The sequence below is a fragment of the Festucalex cinctus genome, chromosome 8 (genome assembly GCF_051991245.1).
Source record: "Festucalex cinctus isolate MCC-2025b chromosome 8, RoL_Fcin_1.0, whole genome shotgun sequence".
NCBI lineage: Eukaryota > Metazoa > Chordata > Actinopteri > Syngnathiformes > Syngnathidae > Festucalex > Festucalex cinctus.
Genome location: NC_135418.1, coordinates 15,621,415 through 15,648,049, shown reverse-complemented (window position 1 = coordinate 15,648,049; position 26,635 = coordinate 15,621,415). Strand labels below are relative to the sequence as shown.

At 39.8% G+C, this 26,635-nt stretch overlaps 2 protein-coding genes across 5 annotated transcripts in view; one reads left to right on the top strand and one right to left on the bottom strand.

Annotated features, from left to right (window-relative positions):
• Window positions 1–13,845, bottom strand: part of kif21b (kinesin family member 21B) — a 66,959-nt gene extending 53,114 nt beyond the window's left edge. For all 4 annotated transcript variants that reach the window (XM_077528763.1, XM_077528765.1, XM_077528764.1 and 1 more), the window contains exon 1: window positions 13,456–13,845. In XM_077528763.1, the coding sequence (XP_077384889.1) occupies window positions 13,456–13,496 (41 nt within the window). In that variant the 5' untranslated portion in view covers window positions 13,497–13,845. The remainder of the gene's footprint in view (window positions 1–13,455) is intronic.
• A 10,131-nt stretch (window positions 13,846–23,976) lies between these two features.
• Window positions 23,977–26,600, top strand: lhfpl5a (LHFPL tetraspan subfamily member 5a). Its single transcript, XM_077529243.1, has 2 exons — window positions 23,977–24,379; window positions 26,329–26,600. The coding sequence occupies exons 1-2, from the start codon at window positions 23,977–23,979 to the stop codon at window positions 26,598–26,600; spliced, it is 675 nt and encodes a 224-aa protein (XP_077385369.1).
• Window positions 26,601–26,635: the final 35 nt, after the last annotated feature.

The following is a 26,635-nucleotide window of genomic DNA, read 5'->3' as shown; positions in this document are numbered from 1 at the left end:
GATGCACTGTTTTACATGAAAAGACGTGCGACCACAGAAAATTGGCTTTGGCCTATTTTAGGTGTTTATGATGAGGGCATATTGATGACGGAGGGATGAAACTGGAGAGCCCCTAAGGTGCACTATAGTGGCAAGTGGCTCACTACTGAGGTCAAAACTGTAGGAGTAAAAACATTTACCGAAATGAATTATGGAACGGTCACTGATGGCGTAGTAGTAGTTCACTCCATTTTGGTGCAAAAAAAACCCCAAAACAAAATATTTTTATTCATCATAAATAATGCGTGTGAACATGATTCAATTAAAACTGAGAGCTGTAGTCCACGCATAACAAATTCTTAGTAAGAGTGAATATAATTATATTCAATTAGTTAGATCTTTAACAAATGGGCCTTTAAACAGATTTAATGACATACGTTATAAAAATTAGTGTTTTAATACTAATTATGAAGTTAACTCTCCTTGTGCAGCAAACTTGAATTTAGCCCGAATAGGTCTGGTTACTACTTTCATTAATTAAAGATTGTTCACTAAAGGCACCTCCTTCATTTGTAACTAAACCGTTTCCCGTCCTTTCTGCCCATTTCATCAGTCCTGCATTGATTCCTGGATCATCGCTCTGCTGTGAGTGCCAACTTAAACCTGCTTCCCACCTCTAATTGACTTCCTACCAGTGTCTCTGCATTTGTTTGGATGTTGTTAGCTTCACTGAAAATTTGTTTTATGTGTACGAGTCTAACAGATGCAAAGTGTCTTAAGTTTGTCTTCACTCATTTAAATGGAAACATATGTACACTACAAGCAGGAGAAAAAAAAAAAAAAAAAAGATGTTCCGAGAATTATTTGGCCCATACTAACAATAAAAATAAAAATCTGTATAAATATGAAGCACACATTCAAGGCAGAACACGGCAGATGCAGGATGTTGACAGCTGGCCTGCCCAGTAGTTGGCAGGTAGTCTCATAGTAGCGTCCTCCTGCCACCCCGTTTTGCATCTGTCTTGCTGCACTGAGGCACATATGCCAAATTTTAGGCCATTCAAGGCCTTCTCAAGGCCAATATAACTAATGCAAGCAAAGTCAAAATGAAAATGAAAGAAAGAGAAAGAGACAGAGAGACAGAGAGAAAGAGACAGAGAGAGAGACAGAGAGAGAGACAGAGAGAGAGACAGAGAGAGAGAGAGAGAGAGAGAGAGAGAGAGAGACAGAAGCAATGAGTGTGTGGCTATCGGCTTTGAACTCATGAAATGTCAAGAACAATTTAAGTCAGTCATTAGAAACAAAACATTCAGTGCCACCAACGAGTTTTCTTGTTTTTTTTCCCCCATTCGGAGTGGCAGACAAAAGTCTGATGCTGTTCTCCTTTAAATTACAAGCACTTGAGGAATGGTAATGAAGCGAAACCGTTATTACCCCCTGTGTAATAGTGATGCACTATTTTAGATTTAAAAATCGCCTGTTTCTCAACAGTTTACAGTGTGGTTGCACGTGGTGGTACTCAACAACGGCTTTCAGTCGGGTAACCTGAAGCATACACTTGGAACGGCAAGGTAGGCATTCCGTCAGTACTGTACAATACAGTACCATTAGTCCGTCACTGACGGACGCCCGTTTAGTTGACGAATGACGGACTGAAGGACTTACCACCTCCGTCTGTCAGTCCTAAAATAGTGGTGACGACGTGTTGATGGAAGGGTGGTCAAAATAAAATGGACTGACGATTACAATTTGGTCCGGCCTGAAATAATGACCAACTGACGAATGAGAGACCAGCAAAATTTTGTAATATGCCAACTTCTGCGAAACGGGAACATGTACGTACAGAATTCAGAATATGTTATTATAGCAGAGGTATGTGTATGTCAAAACTGAAACAAAGTACACCGATCTTGGAAATGTGACTAGGATGACAAAGCTGTCACGTCAACAGCCGCCATGTTAATGGCTGAAGTGCTAATCTGATGAGTTGACATCACTCACAGATATTGTATATTACTAAACAGCCATCTTTAAATATTGTTTACCTGCTTTATAGAATGAAATAATTGTTCAGATGTTAGAGGTGTAACCTAAACAAAAACATTAGCAACAAAGTCAACAAAGATTTTGTGTAACAGTACAGTACTATTTGCACATTTGGGTTTGCAGAGCCTTTACATGAAAATGATACACTAATTCAGCCCAAGCATCGATCTGCAATTTTTTACCTCTAAAAGCACAGATGAGACACTTTTTGTGAACTATCAATGATGCTAACCTCCCAGACGGGCAGCCTCAGGCACTCTTGGCCATTGGCAACAAGCGATAAGAGATAGCAGTACTCAAATTCTTTGTGCTCATTGATTTGACTGCTTGTGTTGGCGTGAAGTGTCGCTTGCTGGAGCACAAACCAGTGAACTGGTTCATCGACATCAACGCGAGATTTTTCTTAACCAAGCCAGACTTCGGGGCCAGGGTTGTCCTACATTGTGCACAGAAGTCTAGGTCGAGTGTTCAACACAACTACATTTGCACACCATCCCCTTCAGTCAATTTATTTCTAAAGGACACAGTCTGTCAAGTTAAGTTTAAGGGCTTAATGTCTTAATGTACCACGTGGCTCATTTCTTTCAACGCTGCATGTAATTAAAATAACAGAGGGCCCGTCCCTGTCGCGTGACAACATTGAGGACATGAAAGCTCAAATGAGAAAGAAAGAAGACGATCTGAGGGAAGGGTTTCAAATAACCCATTTTTGCTAATAATGCACAGGACAATAGTGAGTGCAACCTGAGTTGGGTTACGTTGGGATATAATAAAATGTGACCTGCAGTGGACTGAAGACAACAAATCCAATGTACCCCCCACATGGAATACAATCATTTTGAAAGAGCTCTTTACGTACATTCATTGTCATCACACTTCATCATCATCATCATCATCATTAATACCTGTACTTTATTTGTCCTGACAATTTTTACTCCTCCTCCCTGGATTTAAAATCTTTGAAATTTGATCTGTACTTTCTACTCCTTACTGTTACTTTTACTTTTACTTTTAACATCTGCGGCCGACAAAACGACGTTAAAGAAAAGAAAAAAAAAAAAGAAAAAAAAAAACATGAGTGGGAAAGTCAACCATAGTTGACAGATCACTAAGCAAATTTAGAGAATCAAGATAGCCACAACAGTGGCCTTCTTTAATAGAATTGTTTCATTTTGATGTAAAATAATTGAAAAAACAATTTTTAATACAACTAAGAAAATTACCTAACCTATCATAAGGTTAGTGGTTAGCACGTCTGCCTCACAGTCGAGAGGTTTTGGGTTTCAAATTCCGATTCAGATTAATTTATTGATCTCGAAAAGGGCAATTCCCTCAGTCACAACGAGAGTTGTTCCTGATCAGGCCAATCACATGGTTTTCAGGTGATCGGTAACCTGGCAATAGCCAGATTGATATTGCGCTTCACTCAAGGGAGTTCTCCGCAATATCCAACTGGTACTGTTCCACGGTAATTTGTTCGGGAAAGGCGGAATATTATGTACAATACTTCGAGCTGGACAATAAGGCATCGTTCACGCTTGTTTTGACTTTTGACCAATTACCACCACGGATGAAAATGTCATCTTCATTCTCAAACAAGGCTCAAGCTCTGCCCCTTTAAAAGGGGGCACAATATGAACCTGGAGAGTCAGCTAGACTAGACTCTAGCTCAACAACCCTAATAACTAAAAGTGCAACAGGTGAAGTGTAATAGGACAGGTGCATAAAGGCATCTTTTATGCATGTGATCATCCATCCATTTTCTTGACCGCTTATTCCTCACAAGGGTCGCGGGGGGTGCTGGAGCCTATCTCAGCTGGCTCTGGGCAGTAGGCGGGGTACACCCTGGACTAGTTGCCAGCCAATCGCAGGGCACATGTATGTGATAATCTAATATTAAATATGAACATCAGTTGTCAGCTAGTCAACAAATATTGATGCTATTTCACTTATGGGTAAAAACAACAATTGGCAAAAAAAAAAAAAAAAAGTCATTTAACAAAATAATTACTACCAATACTGAGTTTCATGATAACTATAACTATTCATGAAGTGATGGAAAATGTGTGTCACACATCACAAACTGGTTCCTACTGTCCAATTCTAGTAACCATCAATCAATTGGATGATCATCGCTCATTGTTACACGAGCACATCAGTGCGCATCATCTGAGCTGATTCTGGGTCAATCCCCCTCATTTCCGCTGAATCTCCCCCACCACCACCACCACCCTCTTGTCAGTCCCGTCTGCTCCCCCACTGGAGGAGGAGGGACAAGGAAAATTCAAATTAGCATCCTTTCCGACATTTTCATGACAGATGGCCTTGTCAAGGTCAGAGAGGTGTGAGCCTGCTTGATTCCAATTAACTTCAACATGTAACACATTCGCAGACTATACTATCGCTCAGTTAGCATGTGTAGGATTAACACGTCTTTTGTTTTTATTTGTATTTTTTAAGCGAAGAGGAACATGAGTTGAAAATGTTAGTTAAAATACTGTTCAGTTAAAGTTTATAAATTCTCAAAATAGAATAGTATTTCATGTACACGATGAGCATGAAAACTCAACAAAAACCCAACTAAGGTACATATTAAGTCATGATATGATTTTTATTTAAATGTGGTTTTGAGTAAGAGAGTTTGTTTAAATTTGACAAAGGGCAAATTCACAAAATAGGTGAAGCACGTTTTACATATTTGTTCACAAGAAAAAGGCACCTGTCTGGGCTAAAATAATCATGTTAGGTCACATGTAGATGGGGAGTATAAACATTTTAAAATGGACATGGAATTTCAAACAACAATGAAAAGATGACTTGGCAGAATGATTTAAGTGTAGCGCTTGGCTAACTATAAAGTTCTGTGTTAAAAAAAAATAATAATACTCATAAGCCACCAGAAGAAAGACCAGACAACTCAACAAAAGTGAAGTCGATGGCTTGAAGCTAAAATATGACTCTCTGCTTGTGGACATTCAGGTTCCTGCACCAAGAAAATAAAACGTGCATTTTTGAAGCTATTTACAAGACACTTAAGATGGAGGAAAACAAAACTCCCTTTAGGAAAACCTCTCGACGGCCAAAGACAATGTTCTCCAAAGAAGATGAAAGCATGAAATCTTGAGACAAGATATACAGCAGCTTATGAAGGGCAACAAACAAAAGTCTGGAAACATTCTATGCCTCATGACTGGGGCAACACAAGTTGAGCAGATCCCATCAACTGGCACAAAGACACCCTTTGAAGAGGCTCAGAGGCTGGACAATCTTTTGGGTAAAAGTCGTCTTCGGGAGCCCAGGAGGCAAAACGTTTTGTTCCAAGAAGCACTTGTGACACCAGTCAAGGCTTTTTTTGTTAGCTAAAGTTAGGACAAGAAGTTATTATATAGGCAATACAAGATCAGTCCCACAATTTATAATGTCATCTAAAGCCACAGTTTATTTATGTGTGAGTGCAACACTGTATTAGCTGTAGTGGTTGCCACACAGTCATCATCAATCTTCATAATCATAAATAACAGCACTTTACACCAGTAATTTAGAATAACTGTCATAAATTGTTTTAAATTGAACAATTTTCGATTTCATTTTCTTCAAAAAGTCCTGAGTTGCTTGACAACATCAAAAAATAAGTCTGTTGTGAAGCTCTTCTTCATGTGTGCCTCTGTCTGTATTATACTGCCCGCAGATGGTCAAGGCACACACACCAGAAGGAGCAACTCCATGTCCATTCAACTGAAGCCAAACGTGGCAAAAAGTATTTAAATCTTTACACTCTATTCAATTATGTCATTATTTTGTGTTTTAATTAAGTACAATATTAGACGATGTTACTGTTACAGGCTGACTGTATATCAAGTTAGCAAACTCCAAATTAAAAATGAGAATATTTCATTTTAGTTCATTTGGTGATGAATGAAACATTTACAAGGGTACCGCAGTTATCTGTATTCACAGCAAAACAAGCTCTTAGACATACTCCAGCAGCGATTAAGCTACTTAGCATTTGGAGGTGATTATTGGCCAGCTGGCCAGCACTTTAGTACAACTACGCTTTTGAAGACCACTTTACCACTAAGTTTAATCACAACGTACAGTAACACCTAACCCCGGCTGACATTAATCCTAAACTTTATCCCTCTATTTAAACTTATAGAGTGCAGCGCTTTAGTCTCCACTACAACACACATTTGCACGCGCACAGACACACAAGACAGGGCACACACTTCATATCTGCACAGCAGATACTGACAGCAGCTCCACTGGAGCATGAACATTATTGCATAGTACACAATCTGGCCCAAATTCCGAGATGTATGGGAACATGGCGAACACGTGCAGCTGTCCAAAATTATTCATACGCACGATGGTCCTCCTAATAACCACTCGCACACAGTTATACCACACACATACTTATTTGCATGTTTACAGCAGCCCTTTTCATAGCTTATTTCTTTTTAGTTTACAACCATACCCCCCACACACACACCCTCTGTTGCACCACGCATCCCCTTGTCTTCCTCTGACTTTATTGGCGAGTGTGTGCAAACTCAGCACAGAGCACAAAGACCGGCACTAACATCAGACTCATTCACACAGCATCCTCTGTACACTCACTCGGGAATTGCACTGTTAAAAGGGACTGCGCTAGGTCCTCCATAGGTCTCTTAAAACACTCACACACAATCTGTCAGTGTGTCTAACTACATCACAAACTGTACCAAAGAAAATATGCCAAGTGATGAAAAGTAGATGAAAAGGAGGAGGTCACATTGGTCACAGTTCCTTCCAAGCATCCAAATGGAAGGACACTGTGGAGGGCGAACAACTCTACCAAGGCCAAAATGTAGTTTACTGTATAGTATTATGGTCTGACCCAAGTTCATTGGATACTCCCACTCATAAACACCATAAACATGTTTTGGAAAAAAAAAAAAGTTACAACTCTCTCCCCTAGCTGAGTTGACATTTGATTAATAAGTATGATAATATTCCTGTGTACAGTGATGCCGGTCATGTGTTAGCACTCAGAAAATGGCCACTTTTTTTTTAACTATACTAATTCATGGAAGTCATTAGATATAATTTATAACTTATGGAATCAAGACCTTTTATTGCTTCCATAATATAAACAGTAAATTATATCAGTAGTAATTCATTATAGAGGCAGGAAGTGCATAAAAAGTGTTATCCACTCATCAATCTATACTGTACGCTCATAGGGAGGGAAAGAACATTCTGGTCAGGTCACCACTTAATCATGAGGTTGCCACATGGAGACAGTCAACGTCCCACTTCAATTAACCTAATGTGCATTTTTATGCAAGAGGGATTCAATATAGTGAGAACTTTAAAACTTCTTTACTAGGTACTAGTTACTAGGTATTAGTGTTAACAGTTTTTTCAATAAGACTGGAATTCATATTTTGACCGAGATGAATCATGTTAGCAGACTGGACCAGAAGCTCTCAAAGCACAGTTGAACAGGAAGTACGACGAGTCCACGAACGTCCTGACAGGAAGTCATTCTGCAACAGCAGCAAACCATTTGAGGGCTCTTCATTCATACACCAAAATACATCTCATTTTAAAGCAGAATATACACAACATACTAATCAGGGTAGTAAACACCACCCTATTTGAATCAAAATAAAACTCTGCATAAAGTAAATGCCTTTCTGTTGTCTCAAGGCCATGAAAAAATGTTATGAAGTTCTAAGTTTGTTAGCAACTCCTTTGTCCCTTGTTTGTGCCCTCAGTCTGTCGAGGTCTGCTCGCAAAGCTCTATTACACAACAGTCAGCTGTTTTCAAGCAGGTGACGTACACAGCACCTTCAACTCATTTACTCCATGTTCATCATATGGTCCCAGTGCTGCCACAATAAATGGGGGGGAAAAAATGCTGCTAAATTGTTTCAGTAATATCAGATTTTATCAAATCAATACATGCCCAATATGTTATCTGATGCCTCAAAGAGATACTTCCATTCTCACCATCAGGGAAAAAAAAAATGTGTTGTGGTGCCAAGATGGCGGTGGAAGGTAAGCGGCGGTGGACCCACTGGGTCTGGCACCAGCAGCTAGCACCACCACAGGCTAACTATATACACTGTATGTATAACAATATTTGGTTAGGTTGTCTGCGAGTAATATACTGAAACCTAATGGCTAACCATTTTATCATTTCACTGTAAAATTAGCACCACCGTGCCATTAATCCGGGCAACTGAGGTCAATAAATCTAAATGGCTAAATTCATCATTCAAGCCATTTTCAAAATGGATCTGCCTTGGTTAAAATGACATGCAAGGGTTTGTTTACTACCGATGTCATCACCGATTTTTGGGGTGCTTTCTGACACCCAGAAGTAGTGCCACACTCTTTCGCATTATACATTCACCCAGGACTGTTAAGTCTTAAAAAAAACTTGGAAGGGCAACAGCAGCAACGGCGAGCATATGATCATGAGGGTGAAGAGGAAGTGATGCACAACTGTGGACAACCGACACGGGTGTGCTCCATGTCATGTTTCCTGCTTGTACCCCTCCCCCATTAAGAGATGTTTCACTGCAGTTTTTAGACTTTGTGCAGAAAATGCAATGTAATTTGTTGTAGATACTTTTTATACAATCTCCTCTTAAATTCACATTGTTCAGTGGCGTGTTTACAGGTGAACAAAGCCTGTCACTCTTCTCCACCCGCAGTAAACTTGTAATATGAGGGTCATGAATGTTGAGACCAAGTGCAAGAAATCTTTTGCGGCGCTTCCCTGTGACCTGCATGAGCACCAAACAAATACACACAAGAACAACACGGTTTTTCCCACCAATGCAAAAGTCGATTTAAAAGGCAGGCCCCTGGGGAAGCAGAGCCCATGTGGCAAAGTATTAACACTCACAGGAAACAGTCGAGACTGGTAGCCTACATAGGACGCACGTCCAACAACACAATTTTTTTAAGCTCCCTTTTAAAGCTTGTGTGTCAGCTGGGAGTGGCTTTACTTTTGTTTTCATTATTTTGGTGTTTTGTAACGAAATTATCCATAGTTAGAAAAAAACTTAACTGCTGCCCTTCAGCCGATATGCTGATTTTATTTTAAAAATTTGTCACAGGTTTTGGGTACATACAAGGGATGCATTTATTTGTTTGCTGAGTTGATGGTTTTATATTCTCGCCTCCTTGCTGTCGTCGTCAGAACACATGAGACAAACTCGGCGAGTCCTCAGGCCATAGAGCTTAAATTAGACCGAGAGAGGATCCTGGAGGAAAAGGCTGTTAAGGTGAGAACATTTATCAGCCATCACAAGGTCAAAGACCACAACGACACTAAACAGATTGGTCTTTGTGTCTATTTATGGTCGGCTGTACATGCTGACTTAGCACTTTGGCGAGAGTGACTTGCCACTCCGACGACTTGGCAGAGTTGCCGTGAAAGAGAGAATAGGATTATGCAGGAACAGGTCGACATGTATAAAGAAGTGTGCGCGCTGCTCTTGTCTTGTTACAGAAACTAAATTGCTGACATTTACATGAGTACAGTCATGCTCAGAGACACCCACATTAGGCTTTTAATTTGGGGCGTGTGGCGGGCACCCTAGAGGTGAGCTGAGTAGGGTCTCCACGACGGGTGGGCAAATGTCAAATGTATGCTGTTGCCATCTCCTGAAAGTGAGTGCACCAGGCTTTATAAATAACACTTTAAACCAAAAACTTATTTTATCTGGCCATTTGTTTACATAACAATTAAGATATTTTTGTTTGCAGGGTTTTTGCCACATACATATCACAAAGTTGCCAAAAGGAGGCTTTCCCACACTGAGTTGCAAAACTAAGTGAAACCGTTGCGATATTTCTTTATTCATGCCTCTAGTTGGCGGTAACAATACTACAGGCATGCGCACCAACTGCTTCTACTCCAAAGCAAAACTGTCTCTTTGATAGCCATCATTGGCATATGAAGTGCTGTGCAAAATGGACAAAATTGTATATTGTGATATCATTTTATATCCTGATGTAATATCGTCCCTTAAATATGTCTTGACAATATGTTATATGTAACCTCACTAGACTAGTCTAGACATCACATTCTGATTAATGTTACATTTGTGGAGTTGTGAAGCAAAATCCGGCCCTTTTTATCCATCTGAAGGGGCAGCCATTTTGCCACTTTCGGTCGACTGAAGATGACATCACAGTTGGTCAGGGCTCAGGCGACGGCTAATCCCAGCTCACCTGTTTTCTGAAGCTGAGTTGTGATTCTTTGTTACCTGAGACATGGGCAACTGTGATGTCATCTTCATTCGACAGCAAATGGCAAAATGGCCGCCTTCTCATATTGATTAAAACTGCTGGACTTGGCTGCTTAGGTATATTCCACTAACGCAATATTAACCAGAATACTGTATTTAGACAAGTGGAGCTACATAGAATATATCGTCAAGAAATGTTTTTTGTATTGACTTCCGCTTTAAAATTTCATGAAATTTATGGCATTTTTTTTATGGCTTTCAAGCAAATTTTTGTACTCTATTATGTGCTAAGATGCTGCCAAACAATACCTAAAGTAATGGTGACAAGGAAGTATGCTGAAGTGATCCATCTAGACTGTTAGAGGAGTAGCTACAGTATGGTCAAGCTAACACATTGTTTCCCAACCCTGGTCTTCTGGGCCCACTATCCAGCCTGTTTTCCATGTCTCCCTAGTATAACACAGGTAAGTATTGTTATAAGGCTTCTCCAGAGATTGCTGATGAGTTGTCATTGGAAACACCTGCGTTGGAATAGGGAGACATGGAAAACAGGCTGGATAGCGTGGCCCGGGAACCAGGATTGAAACGCCTAGCTAACAAACAGGGAGGTCACTTCCAGTGCATTCATCAAACTCAAACCATCTGTAAGAGAAGAGTTAGGTTACAGGGGAAAAAATGAAATGATATGGGGGTCATAGTTTGATCCAGGTACATTTATGATTTGAAATTATTAATATAGGCAATTACATGGAAAAGAAAAAAATTTGCATCTTTCGCTAGTGCTCAGTCCCTACCCCGTTTAATGTGAGCTTATTGCAGCACACTATTTTGTCTCAATTTCTTGAAGACATATTTAATCAACAATCAATTCTCAACTATCGATAAATACATGAATCGACCACTACACCCATTTTTACATACAATTAAAACAGCCACTGGAGTTGTGCCCGTTACTTTGGTCATCATTCTCAAATCCCATTCAAAGCGTAGCATGTAGTGGAGGGACACTACTCTCCCATGCAGACACTAAAAATGGACGCCAATCCAGGCACTACATCTCCCAGCATGCCTCACAAACCTGACAGGTGTGGCTGCTTGAGCCACCTGATTCAAGCAGGCCTGGAAGAATGGAAAGGAGACAGAACAAAAGAAGCAGTGACAGTGACGAGACAATGGAGAAAACAAGGAGGAAATTCTGAGAACAGACATTTACATTTTTCTGCACACGTGAACTTTTGTTTGTTCTGAGCGAGCTAGCGACTTCAAAAGAAAATGAAGTTTGATTTTTGTGGAACCTTTGACCTTAGTGGATTGCCCTGGTGTACGTCTCGTGATGTCATAGTAGTATTAGCTGACAAAGGATATTCAAAAAGACTGTTTAGTTTAGTCTTTGATAGTGTGTGTGAATAAGGATTGTTTTTACAACATTCCATTTTTTACTGCGCCTCAGCAGAAATTTGTATTCAATGCACTTTGGATGGGGGTGTATGTACATTTGTATGCATGTACTGTAACGGTGTCGCTAGCCATTCTTCAGGCAGCCACATTTGAATGCAGGATTGTAGGTCATGTCGCCGATCATTGTTTAGGGAAGCCAGCGCAGACATTCAGGAAATGGATACCGGCCACTCAGACTGGGTCGGCCCTCGCTGCGACCTCCCTGCCCTCCAGCGTGTATGCTCACTCACGCACACTTCATGCAGCCTGGCCTGAGGGCACCACAACATGGGACCAATTACAAAACTCACACACCCCCTTTTATCGGCGGCCAACTTTCTCAGGTTCGAGCCTATGCGGTCAGTGGGAAAGACAGCAGGAAGTTATCTTTCCTCACACGCTTATTTGCGTGCGTCTCATTTCCTGTCAAATGTGGCACTTAAGAGAGCACGTAAATACAAACACATGACTGTGAGGAGCTGAGTGAGCTCGCCCACCAGCGTTGTAATTACACAAACACGTTTTAATTAGAATGTGAGAATTTTGTTAATAGATTTGGAAGGGTGTGTATGGCCTAAATGACTCCGCATATACTGTATAGTATGACTTACTTAGTACGCAGTTGGTTCACACACTTCAATAATGCACTGCTAATGTTTGGCTCTCACTGTGTATAAAATAAAAAAAATAAAAAAAAGAATACCATTTGATGACAGCTGCCATCTTCACACAAGCCTTTCACCTGCTCCTCAATCAATAACTTCAGTTGAACAGCAGCCACCAGCTGGCTATAAGACTTCATCTTTTTTTTTTTTTTTTTTTGTCAACACTACTGCCTTCCCCACTTCCTGTTACTGTCACTGTGAGCAAGCACAAAAGAGATACACTCAGCTGTAAATGGGATAGTGACTCGGAAGCTTGCCCTGGGGAATTGGGCACTGTAGCACGGTTCATCTTAAAAGGGTCTGCAACCCCCCCCCTTTTAAGTTCCATGAATGCGTGCCTCCTAAAGTGGGGGGTCAAGAGAGTCCTTTGACAAAATTTAGGTAGTGTGTGTGTACAGCAGCGCTATCAAATTAGTAATGAGATGGGGGGTAAACATAAGGAGACAGGAGTGTTTCTATCTCAAAAGTCCAGCACATGCACATCCATATGAAAACACTATTTTGGGGGGCCGCCAATATCTCATATGAAAACAAAAGCTGCTTTGCTGTACTGTCCAAGCCTGGAGGTGCTTTCTCAACAAAGGCACTATGTCTTCCGAGCTTGTGCCTTTGTGCTTAGGTGGGGGTTATAAAGCAGGCTCCAGGAAACAATGATCATTCTAAAATATATATATTTCTAAATGCTTTTGAGGAGAATACAACATAGTAGCCAATATTTGTTTGGGAAAGGAGTGCACATTCTCTCTCCACATCTGGCTGCAGCTGTCCTTGTCACATCAGCCCCATATTGAATGGAAGTACTCCACTCAACATGGACACATGCTCTGGAGGACAGCATGGAAATGCAGAGGTAGTGTGTGGCACATGCATGCATTGCATACCTTATCAATACTACATGTACAGTATTATAAAACTAGCTAACCTTGCAGTATCGTTCAACATAAATGGACAATCAGTTCAGACTGGCTGATGCTACAGACTGATGCCCAGGGGGCACAGACACAATGTGGTCTGCAGATCTCAACAAACACATGCATGCACACCCCCACACACCTAAAGAGAAACGACGGGGGACTTACCTCAATGCAACCTTCACGCAGCAGTCACCCAGGCTCGCCATTGTCTCTGGTCGTGGTGGATAACAGCTCTGTGTTTGAAGTCAATGCGTGGCCGCGGCGCTCTGCAGCGGCATGAAAGAGCGCCGAGGTGTCGGTGGCGGCTCAGGTCAGCGGGAGTTGCCGTCAAGAGCTGCCCGAACTCCTGTCTGCTTCACCCCCGCGGTGGCGCTCATCTTCTCCGAGTCGTCCGTGTCCGCCACATTACAGACCTAACCTGTTTATGTGATAGCAGTGTTATTCTCAGTGAGTCCCGGTGGCTACATGTTGTCTGAAACACATGTGGAGGCAGCAACGCTCCTGTGAGCGACCTACACGGCTGGCTGATTGAGAGGCGAGACCATAAACTCAACTGGAGGGTGCTGCCTTCAATGACTGTCGAAATAATTCAACCCACTCACTCGCAACGTATCTGGTCATCATTTTAAATCGCCTCTCAGCATTAATTTTTATCTTTGTGGAATAATTCTCAGAAATACGATGTATTCATGGAATATTTTATACATGTTTGTTCATGTCGGAAAATAAACAACAAAAACACAGACTAAAGAAAGTAGGGATGAAAGAACTACATCTAATGATATTACCGCTTTGTGTCTTTGTGTATAAGTTGTGCGGCTTAAAAACGCAAACGTGATTTATAAGCATTCCATCATCACGTAATTAAAAACATGCAAACTGCTGCTTCGTCTCAAACCTTGTAAAATTACCTACTGTCTTTGAATGCATCATGATTACATCTGATTGACAGGCGTTTCAACTAACTGCTTGAGAGTTCTTACCTTGCGGTCCCGCCCATTAGCTCACACCCACAGCGTGAGGCCACGCCCACACTATAAAATAGCTACCTACTGGCGGCGACATTAGAAGGAGTTCTGTTTTTACTGTAGTAAACACAACACGCTGCTTCCGTGACGCTTTGCCTCGAGGTACTCAGGGAGACGTTGTTATGTTCTTGGTTGTTATCGTCTTACAGAATATGGAGTGAATTTGTCTTAGCATAGATGGGAAGTTACATTCAGCACACTTCCTCCTGCTGAGTCAAATCTTCAGAAGAGGAAGCCCTTTCTCTTCTTTGTCTCTTCTATTCCAAGGCTGACTTCTTCCCACTGTTTTAAGTTAATATTGAAGTTTAGTTTATAATTTGTTTTTGAATGCTCCTGAAGTAGTACTATTATGGATTTTAACAAGATAAATCACAAAGGAAGTCCAGAGCCAAGATGTGAATCCACAAATCAAAAAGTGTGATGCAGACGTCCGAACCAGTAGTCCACCATGTTGAGTTAAACATTTAATTCATATTTCTATAATTTCCTATAGGTAAAAAATAGAGGTCAACTAATGTTCTGGAATTGACTGTGTTCGACAGCTTTTCAATAGTTGTTTAGTATGGCCCCTATGAGTATAATAATACTACATATCACACACAATAATGATGTTGATGTTATAAAACAGCCCAGAAGCAGCATAAGCTCAGTTTGCATGCTTGAGGAGCTTATGATTTGGTGTATGCAGTAAAGTGATTCAGGTGGCGATGGAAGTGCTACACAAGCCAAGTTCCCCGTAAGCAGTATTGGATTCCGTACAAGATTAAACAACTAGTTATGAGGATAAAGGTTCAATCCCCATAGATCTGCTGCTAGGAACTGGCTGGCCTGTGCAACAGCCACAGCAAAGGGCACTGTACACACCAACATAGTTTGTATACAGTAGGCATGTCTTATTATCCTGTGAACTTCCCCACACGTTACATAAGGATGTATTCTCTGTTTGGTTACCAAGTCCCATTTGTTTCTCTTGGGGCATGTTTGCAAATGTAACAAATCGCTACCCTGAATGCCACCTCCTCAGAAAAGCACATTTCATAACTGTGTGGGTTGCAAAATCCTCAAGACTTTTGAGTTTTCTAATTGCCACAATGGGCTGCGTAATCCTTATTTCCAAAGAGTTGTAGATACGCATATAGTCAATATGTGAAGAAAGGCAAACACTGTTACGATGTTACCTACACTAAGTGTTGACACATGGAAGGATTAGTTAAAAATAATTTTTAACCTCCAGGATTCTGCGCCATACCCTGGACAACTGCAGATCAAAAGGATGTTTTTTTCCCTCTCTCTTTGGTCCCATTTTAAATCCATCTACGACGTTGCTACTAGCTTCCTCCTAGCTAGCGCTCTAATTATTTGAGGATACTGTAAATAATTTGTGATATTTTTGTTTGGTTGTATACTGTGAGATATTTCGAATGTAAAATAAAGGTTATAAAACACTTAGTCAATGAGTATTTGACATTGTCAATCATACCAGATTATATAATTCAGTGAGTATTGAAAACTAGCATGGAACGTTTTTCTCCCCAACTTTATTGACTAAGAAAGGCCACAAGCGAGAGATGGAACATGAGACGGCACCCTAATGTATTCCCCCATCTTTATTCTTTGATGTCTCTATAATCCCTCACATGCGTTTTCTATATTTGGCTTAGAAGCTGCTAAAGCTAATCTCTCAGACTCTCCACCGGAACAAAACTGCCTGAATTGGCGCTCATCTGACTCAAATGAGTGGCCAAGTGAGAGCCAAGGCTGTTGAATCGAGAACAGTTGTTTCACTTTTCCTGTGATGCCCTTCGGGGCAAACGTGGCCGGGTTTAATGAGCGTGTGTGTGCATGTTTGATGATGTGTTACAGAGGAGCCGCTTATGTGTTTTAGATTTGAGTGTGTGTCAGATGGCGAAGAGCACAGCAGGTCCTCATCGCCGCATCTTGGCAGCGTGACAAGTCTTGTAAGACCTTTGTGCAATCCCTGCACGCTAATAATATACCATCACTATTAAATTTCACAGGTAAGTTCATGAGGTACCAATGTACAGTCCAATTAGGTGCAATACAAGAGTTGTGGTAGCCATATATCAATTTTTGATGCTGCTTATTCTCATTAGGGCCATGGGAGAGCTCAAGACTAACCTATATGACTTTGTGCAATGGGCAGAGTACCCCCCCCCCCCCCCACCGCCCACATTCATATCTACGAATTTTGAACAAATAAACATGGATGCATGGGAGGATGTCGGAGAACAGAGAAAAAGCAAAAATACCTGTTTATGTGCAACTAAGCCATTTCTGCCATCTAGTGGTGAATGGTGATATTACAACTTAAGACGAGAGCTAGTGCAGTCGTAGTTTGGTCCCCATGAGTTTCCATTATTGCTGATTTATTTTCAGTTTTTGGTTTTTTTCCTGTTTGTGTTGGATTTTTTTCTGTTCTTCCCCCCCAAAAAAATTATGGAAAAATTATATTGAACGTTAATCAAGGGCCACTCAGTGTGTGTGGTCGCCAGTGTGGTCTTTAAACAATTAAATCTCTTAATAAATTTTTAGACACCTCTTTTTTTTTTTCTACATATTTTTTCTTTAGCTTAGTAAAAACATTCATAACATCTTCCATTGTGCTGTACATCTCTGTCAGTTTTCAATAAGATGTGTGTGTGTGGGGGGGGGGGGGGGGGGGGCGCAGATATGGAATAAGTATATCCAAATATCCACTCAGTCAACATCATTAAATTACTTCAAAATCAAACTCCAAATATGTTTACTAAGCAAAAATCACTAAACCATGATGTACATTGGCCTAATAGAGTTGTGGTAATACATTGTAGTTTATCTTATTTGAAGTCTTTTTTTTTGTTTTTTAACATTCTTAGTGTATTAAGTATATTTTATACATACTATATATTTGATTTTCTTATTGAATGTGTATACTGATTATGAAGATTTTGTATGAGGTGAGATCCTTTTATAAACTCAATATGGGTTTTCTTGATCTCTCCTGCACACTTTAATTAATGTCACAATTGTTATATTGTTTTTTTTGTGTCTATGTGCGAATAAAATCAAGTCAAATAAATCAGTTGCCCATCCCGGTGTACGTTTACCATATCAATAGCATTGTAGATATATCAGATGTGAGGAAACATTTGATTATTAAAACCAAGCCCAGGTAATTTGTAGATGAGATAAAAACAACAAATTAAATGTTTATGTAAAATATTTCTATTTTAATAAAATCATTATTTATTTGTTTAATTGCATTGTGGTAAATGTAATTATAATTTATAAGATCAAGAATATTTAATTTTGTTTACAATTAAAACAACCAACCATAAATCCCATTTTTAATGCCCCTTCATACCACTTCCATCAAAATCAAACCAAAACATGTTAGCTGACCGACCCTATTGGCAGCCCTCAGTACTGAGAGTAATAAACATGATGCACTATGGATGAGCATTCCAGTTCTCGTGCCAGCGGGCACAAGCTGACCCACACTTTGCTCCATATCTGCCCAGCCTCGGATGCTTCCCGCTGGGTTGCGAATGCGTGGCGGCTGGTTGAAGGCTGCGGGGAAGATCATAATGGCTGCAGTGGCCTCGGGAGTTTCACTCAGTGGCTGACTTACTACTACCCCATTACAAGTGTGTGTGTGTGTGTGTGTGTGTGTGGGTGGGTGTCACTGTTTGTGTCTATATGTGCGTGTCCAGAGTACAAAGTCAACAATGAGTAGTTGTTCCCTGATGGTCAGCTACAAACTCTTGGCAAGTCCCTCTCACTCTCATTCACAAAAGACTAATAGAGTCCGTCTGTGTCACATGACACAGACGAGAAGGCCAAAAACCCACACAGCTGTAGCAACAAGCTTGTATTGCAGTGAGCCAGTGACCTTCCATTTTCTATACCGCTAATCCTCACTAGGGTCACGGGAGAACTGACTTCCCAGCTATCCATGCTGACTTCAGATGAGAGGTGGGGTACACACTGAACTGGTCGCCAGGAAGCAACTATTAACACCGATGGACAATTGGACCTTAGGGACTATGGAATATAAGCGGAAGCCAAAGCTTTTTAAATGACATAAATAAATAAAAATGTGATTTAAAAAAAAAAAAAAAGTTTGGCATCATAATGTAAATGCATTAAAATGAGGCACGTCATTAAGTACAGCTAAGTGAAAATGTAATTTCCATATGGAAATTCAAATCAGTACAATAACTCTGTTGTTGATGTTTTTTCTATTTTATGTTATTTTATTTTATTTTATTTTGTTCAATTCTTTATAAAATTAAATTGTGCTGCATCATGTTGAAAAGGGTTCCAAACATTTTGGTAATTTTATTTTGAACAAGAAGAGCAAAAGTATTAGGAACTCCTCTCAACCTGGCGCAGTTCAGTTTTACACCTCTTCAAATCAGTTTTCTTTTTTAAAAAATATATTTGTAATACTTATTCCATGGTAGTCAGGAGCCGTTTGAGATTTTATATCAGTAAATACAGCTTTTTATTTTTTTAAAGACGAAGCAAATGTTAAATAGCTCAAGTATGAATAGTTCAGGACTTAGCACAGACCCTTGGGGTACACCGTGAGTTATTTTCACCTCGTTTGATTTTAAATTAAGGTGCACATACTAGAGATTTCTGTCATTTATATAACTTTTCAGCCAATTATGTGCTAAACCTCTTGTGTCATTATATCACTCTAATATTTCCATTAATATAGTGTGATCTACAATATCTAAAGTTTTTTTTTAGATCAATGAAAATCTCAAGAGTAAATTATTTTATCTATACTGGTAGCAATTTCTTCCCTTTATAGGTTTTCACTTAGAAGAGGTTGTGTTGTTGCTGACGATTGCATTACTTTATGTTAAAGTTACATCACTAGATTGTTTTCGTTTTATCCAGAACATTTATTTATTATTGGGGGGGGGGGTCAAATGATGACAAAGCTGCATCATGGCTGTTTGATAAGATACACAGTAAATACTAACTGGCAGTTCTATTTATTTAGTTGATGTAACTTTGTGCTAAAATTCTGATACCCCATCCACCGTCCTGCCTTATATCTCTAAGGGCATTCTGCACCTCGTTTCTATGGGAACAGTCTTTCAAGCAGCCATGCAGGAGGAGATGCTGAGCCGGTAGAAAAGCCTCTTTGTGTTGACACACCAGATAGGTCCAAAGGGGATAGAAAGAGAACTAGGGAGCTTGAAAGTTTGTAAACTCTGAGTGACTTCCTTTTTTTCTGCATACAATTTCCCATTTTATGTAAGTCCTAAAACTAGATCAAGAGAACTTGAATTAAAGTACTGGAAAATTAGCCAATATTAACATTTGGTCAGGTTTAACGAAATAGATCCATAGCTTTTCTAATTGTTTAGTCTTTATTAATCGTACGTAAAATCCTTTATATGACATCAGTTTGCATAATAAGATTAGGCTAAAATAAAACTACTCACCCTTTTATGACACATAAAAGTGTAGAAGGAAACAGACAATTTAAAATGCATTGTCACAGCCGAACACAAGTAATAATTAACCAAAGTATCTGTATGTATGTATATTATACTCACCATTTGTGATGAGAAATATGAGGCAGTAAATTGTTGTGTGCAGCTTGACTTTATGTTATCATTGACAAATATTGTACTGAGCAGCCCAGACACAGAAGCAAGAACCACTTTTGTTGTCATGTTATGTTGCAACAACGCCCATTTGGGTTTCAAAGGTCATCATCTCACTTTTGCAATTTGCCATTACCGGCAGCCTTCTGTGGTAGTGTTGCAAAAAGTAAAAAAGTAAATAAATACAAATTATATTGCGTGGGATTTCTACATGATAAAAAAATATATTAGGAACAATTTGTATAACTGAAAGGGTTTTAAATTCTGAGCTTCCACTGTATTTTTCCGTTTCAACTGTTCCCAAGTACCGCTAATTTTTTTATTTTGAGCTTAAGTGCGCAATTTAGATTTATGCAGGTGAATTTTGTTTGATTTTTCCAAAAGTGAACGAGCATAAATATCAAACAAGCATGCACTTCAGTCTAGAATGAAATCGCTTACCTAGAGAAGCGGATTACTGCATCAGATGAGGATCTTCAGTCCATAGGAATGAGCTGGCAGACTGGCTGGCTACATGACGCATAACGTTGGTTTTCATGGGTGTTTTTTTCTGAGCTTTGTCAGATGTGGCTTGAAAGATTGGTTGCGTTTCAATGCTGCTTTTTAGTTGTAATTTGAATTTCTTTCTATTTTTAATACCAAAAAATGTGCCCAGATCTGTTATCAGTCTCCCAGTGCATCATCATCAAAACATCATATGCTTAGTGCGTGTTTGAAGCAATGTCATGACATCACTGCCTTTAAATGATTGTCAATATGTTGAGTGATGTCACTGCTAGAGGATCAAAGTAGAATTCAGGGGTGTAGTTGTAATGTATGAGATGTGGATCGAGAAATGGTTGTTATTTGTATAGTCAAAAAAAAAAAAAAAAAAAAATAAAAAATAAAAAAGACATTCTTGACAATATGTTATATCAGCCACACTAGTCTATATATGGTATTCTGGTTAATATTGCGTTCATGGAATGTGAATGAAGTAGCAAAATGCAGCAGTTTTTATCAATATCAGAAAGAGGTCATTTTGTCACTTGAGAGAAAATGACATCACAGCAGGTCTCAGTTAAAAATCAATCACAGCTGAAATACAGAAAATAGGTTAGCTGTGATTGGTTGTTGCCTGAGCAACAGTGATGTCATCTTCAGTTAACAGCAAGTGGCAAAATGGCCACCCCGAGATGGACAAAAATGGCTGGATTTTGCTTCATAACTCGTATTCCACAATTGTAATAATCAGAATGTCATGTTTAGACTAGTGAGGTCACATATAACATTATTGTCAATACATGTTTAAGGTTGACTTCCCTTTTAAAAATTGTCACGGTTGAAGGTGTGGAGTGAATGTGGTGGACCCAATGGCATAAACACATGACAGGAAGAGAAATGAGAGTAACTTTATTGACCATAAACAAGTAAAAGACAGGATGTGACGTGAGAGGATTGGTCGCTATGACCAGACCGGGCAAGAGGAAGCAGGTAGCCATGATGGGGCGGGATGTGAGCGGACTGATCGCCATGACTGGACTGAACGTGGGGCAACTCGGCAGGGACGTGCACGTGGGAAACTTGGAAGTGGGGAGACTTGGCTTAAATACAACACTAACGAGGCACTAACAAGACACACCTGGGAAACAGAATAGACCAAGGACACTGATTGGTCACACAAACTGGGAAGGGAAGACATACGCAGGTGGACAAGCTTAACGATAAAGAGACACGGGGAGAACTCAGGACAAAACACTATAAACACCTAAAACCAAACAAAACCTAACCACACGGAACCAAAACGTTACAAAAATAAAAAAAATTAAAACCTGGAATTTTTGCGATCAAAACAGGGACAAAGCCGCTATTCTGTTCAGCCCCAAACTCATCCAAACATAAATTTGTAGTTGTTAGTTTGGGAATTGGGGCAGTACAGGGCCTGCACAAAACTGTTCCCATAGAATTGTCCAAAACATCGTGGTAAAACTAAGCGGTTCAAAGTTATGGTGGCTCCTTGCTGCGCGATCTCGCTACTAACAGTTGATTGATGCTCTCTTGGGAGAACGTTTATATTCACCACTTTCCACAATGGCGTTCTTCATTTAGACATGATCTCGGGAAATCCACATTCCTTTAGAAATAGTTTTGTGGCCTATTCCAACTTGGTGAGCATCATCCACTCGTTCTGTGGTTTTTAAAGAATTTTAGATAGAAGATTTGCTCCTCCTTTGTGGTCTTGAGGAATCTTCCATAGTCGAGCCCCGACACGTATGCAAACATTTTAGTAGACGTTCTTGACTTCTTCATCTAACACAAACAGGAATGTTTAAGAATACTGCACAAAATTATTTTTAAAATACTTACATCTTTTGTTGTGAGCTTTTAAGGACCAATATATTTGACTTATCTGGAGAGAAAGCTGTGCATGCACAGCACACAGCAACAAAGCAAGCAACCAAATGAAATCCCAAGCTTGTTTTCATCTGCAAACAACAGACACACAAAGCCCTTACCCCATATGAGTAAATTGGATTGCTGCACCAGAAAAAAAAAAAAAAAAAACTTGATTATAAACAGCCTCCCCCTCACACTGGTGGGGAGCATCACTTAATAATGCTAAGTGCATCGACAAGTCGATGCCCACACTCAAGTTCACATGTGCCCTGTGCAGAGCTATACATCAATTTGATACACTTTCTCTGAAAGATCAAGTGCAAACAAATATTTTAAGTAAACTAGAGGGAGAGTAAATATTATATGTCGATTCCCAGGGGGAACCTCGGGGTCACATAACATATTATTCATCCATCCGTGAAGTTTATTGTACGGGGGCATTGACTGATTAGGTTTTGGGGATTGTTTGGAGGTCAGTTATGCATTCGAGGGGCTTCTTCAAGGCAGAAGATGGAGAGAACTACATTAACAGGAAACTAGAAACGTTTAAGATTAAACAGTAACTTCAATGTGGATTTTATAGCCATTGTAAACCATTTCCCCTTGCACAATACTAAATACAATAATACAACAATACTAAATGCTCTAAAAAAAAAAAAAATCATAATTAAAAAAAAAGTTTTGCTTTCTGATTTATTCATGTTGCTGCCTTTGGCTTTTAATTTGGTAAATTATACAGGTAGGCCAAACAAGCCACGAAGTGATGCAGTAGCCTACTTTCCAGCTCTGTACTGCCACCTGGTGTTCATCATGTTAAAATACATTTCTACCACGTTGCTCGCTACTCATTGCTGTAATTGTAGTGGAATCTACATGATCACTGTGTACTTATGTTATTCTTCACCTAAATTACACTTAAAACAAAACGTGAATTTAATCAACAATTTAGTTATTTGTACACACACATCATTCATTTCAATAGACGTGTACACCTGACCATTCCATTGCTATCCAGTAGAAGAGCTGCATCGTATTCTCTGCTCAGTCTGCTGCTTTTAATTTAGTTGACAACAACAATAAGAATTTGCATTGGAGTTCAGTAAATCTGATGCGGGAAATTAAACAATTTCATGACATTGGTACAAAATAATAAGAACTACAGTAAATCAAAATCTACAGCCTAGTGCTAGGCAGAACGGTTAAGTGCTCGTCCACTAGGTGGCAGAAGATTCAATTAACCTGTGTACCCTTGCTGCTGTAACAAAATACAGCTTTGTGTTGAACTGAGCAGGCTCATATTTCAAACTGAGAACATTTGTGAGGATATTTTGACAAGATCTGTTCAGTATACTTTTTGTGACATCTTTGTTTGGTGGTGTGCTGTGAGAGTTCTCAAATATATATATCTGACACTTAAGCGAAAGTGAATGTAATACCTTGTGAGCGAAAGTATCCGCTGAGCCCGGTCGCCACCTGGCAGGCGCATCATTTTACAATGAATCATACATGAATGGCACTCAGTGGGGTATTTAAAAGGTGGAACGCTCCTCCAGTGCGTGGTATTATCTCTCGACTGCGTAGGAGCTGTTTTTGGAGCTCCATCAAAACAAATGCACTTTTGAATTTTTTTCTTTCTTAAAAACTAGGTGACCATGTTGCCGGCCCAGGAGGCGGCAAAGATCTACCACACCAACTACGTACGCAACGCCCGCGCGGTGGGCGTGCTGTGGACCGTGTTCACGATCACTTTTTCAGTCATCACGGTGGTAGTATTCATCCAGCCTTACTGGATCGGGGACAGCGTCAACACTCCCCAGGCCGGCTATTTCGGCCTCTTCCACTACTGCATCGGCAACGCGCTCACCTCGGAGCTCACCTGCAAAGGCAGCGCACTGGACTTCGGCTCCATCCCGTCCGGGGCCTTCAAGACGGCAATGTTCTTCGTGGGCATCTCCACGCTGCTGGTGGTGGGCAGCATCGTGTGCTTCAGCCTCTTCTTCTTTTGCAACGCCGGCAGTGTGTACAAGATCTGCGCCTGGATGCAGCTGGCCTCCAGTCAGTGAACACTGATATAAAGCAGACACAGGTCAACACATTAGGTACACCTGCAACACAGTTGAATACAGTAACAGGATCCAAATAGGTTTACTAGTGAAGTGTAGTGTACTGTAAAACTGCACTGCATTATACTGACAGCTATTATAATGTTTGGACCTAAGCCAGGTTATTTTATTTAACTAAAAATGTAAATAAAATAAAACACGAAAATACTTTTCAAAAAACAAAAACTACATTTTATGTTCACAAAGCTAAGCTTCGTTTTAGTCTTTGGTAATTCATTTAATTTATGAGCCTTTGGGGATGATTTTAAATATGATTTTAAGTACAGTAGATGTATTTTGATATTAACAGCCGGAATGAGGTTTGAAAGGGTGTCACACTGAAGTGACATCATCTAGCAGCAGCCAATAGAAAAGCAACTTCAGATGATGTCGCTCCCATGGTGTTTTTTAAATACTGCGCACAATACACATTTTAAAACTAAAACTAATACTGAAACTAACTAAAACTAAGCATTTATTAAATAACAGAATCACCCTGAAAATTAACTCATTCAAACCCAGAAATGTGTAAATACGTTTTTTTAATACATTGTCCTTCCCTACAAAAAGCATTCTAAATTCAGTTGCTTCAGTAAAAATAGCTGGGAGTGAATGAGTTAATTAAAACAATTAAAAAAAAAAATAATAATAATAATAATAATAAAAAACACACAATAAAAACTAACTAAAATGAAATTCCAAAACTATAATAACCCGGGACCTAAGAGATAAATATTAGAAAGCACAAACAATTCTGAACATCCAGGCGTTTATGATATTTCTGATATTGCAACGCAATGCAACCGCTTCCTTTAGGTGAAAACAAACTGCGTGTTGTATTGCTTTTGTCTGACCAGAACACAAAAATTAGGCAGATTGTTGTTACAGTTGTCAAATTTCATCACTTTTTGAAAAAAATAATCCTCACATAAATCAAATTAGTTCAATGCTTCTCAATGAATAGAGAAAAAGAATAAAAAAAATAAAATAAATAAAAAACAAAAAACATGTTACAGGTGTGTTTTTTGTGACATCACACTCCTATGTTTTTAGATTCTCTTCTTTGACTTTGACTGATTTTGTAAAGCCCACAGAATTGTTCTTTTGCTATAAAAAAAACATGGAACCTACCAAAAGAAAAATTAGATTCTCTTCTTTGACTTTGACGCATGCGTTTTTTGTGACATCACACTCCTATGTTTTTAGCATTTGGCCTCCATTTTACGTTCGAATGACATAACCCAGTAAAAACTATTTTGTCCACATTGACAGGTACACGCTTCCATACAAATGGTTGTTTGTTTACATGTCCAGGGTGTACCCCACATCTTGTCACAATTCCACAACAATATGGAAAATAAATGGATGTATGAAAGAAGTGAAACGGAAACATATGGTTGTGTGTGCTCTGTAGATGTCTGTTTGTGTTCTACTGTTCCAGCCCTAGCTACTACGTGTTACCCGAGAGTTGACGTGGTCATTTAAACCAAGCAAGGGCTGTGTGTACGTGTCTGCGGCTGAAGTGGTGTCGAAAATAAAACTAAAGCAGCTACTACTGTATTGAATTTCAAATATTGTATATAGCAAAATGTGGAACTGAAACGCTATATTATTAATTCATTAGCTGCATACAGTACGAACAATATTACATTGTCTTATAGATTTTCAAACAATGCCATCTATATATTTGTTGCAAAATGTTGTATTTTTCCGGGGGGGATTAATCGAGAAAATTGATTACGGTAATTAAAAGCTCACCCATAACCCAAACAAGCACAAGTGCTACATAAAAATCATTATGGATGGAACCCGAAAGATGCAACTTTTTCTGTTTTCATTCATCCATTCTCTTCATTTCTCGACTCACCTCAAGGTTCTCACCCTCTTGTGCCCGTTTCTCAGGCGGCTGCATGGTGATCGGTTGCATGATTTATCCCGACGGCTGGGACTCGGAGGAGGTGAAGCGGATGTGTGGCCAGCGGACCGACAAATACACCCTGGGCAACTGCACCGTGCGCTGGGCCTACATCCTGGCCATCATCAGCATCATGGACTCGCTCATCCTCGCCTTCCTGGCCTTCAGCTTGGGCAGCAGACAGGACAACCTGCTGCCGGAGGACTTCCAGGTGGAGGAGAAAGGTACCAGCATTTGGGGCAGAATGAGGAGGACGTGAGAAGCCAAAATGAAAAGTTTATCTAACAACTCAAT

Bases quoted from the DNA above. Each gene is read 5' to 3' on its own strand.
- lhfpl5a (XM_077529243.1), top strand. From the start codon at position 23,977: ATGTTGCCGGCCCAGGAGGCGGCAAAGATCTACCACACCAACTACGTA. The intron at 24,380-26,328 runs GTCAGTGAACAC...CCCGTTTCTCAG, and splicing joins CTGGATGCAGCTGGCCTCCA to GCGGCTGCATGGTGATCGGT.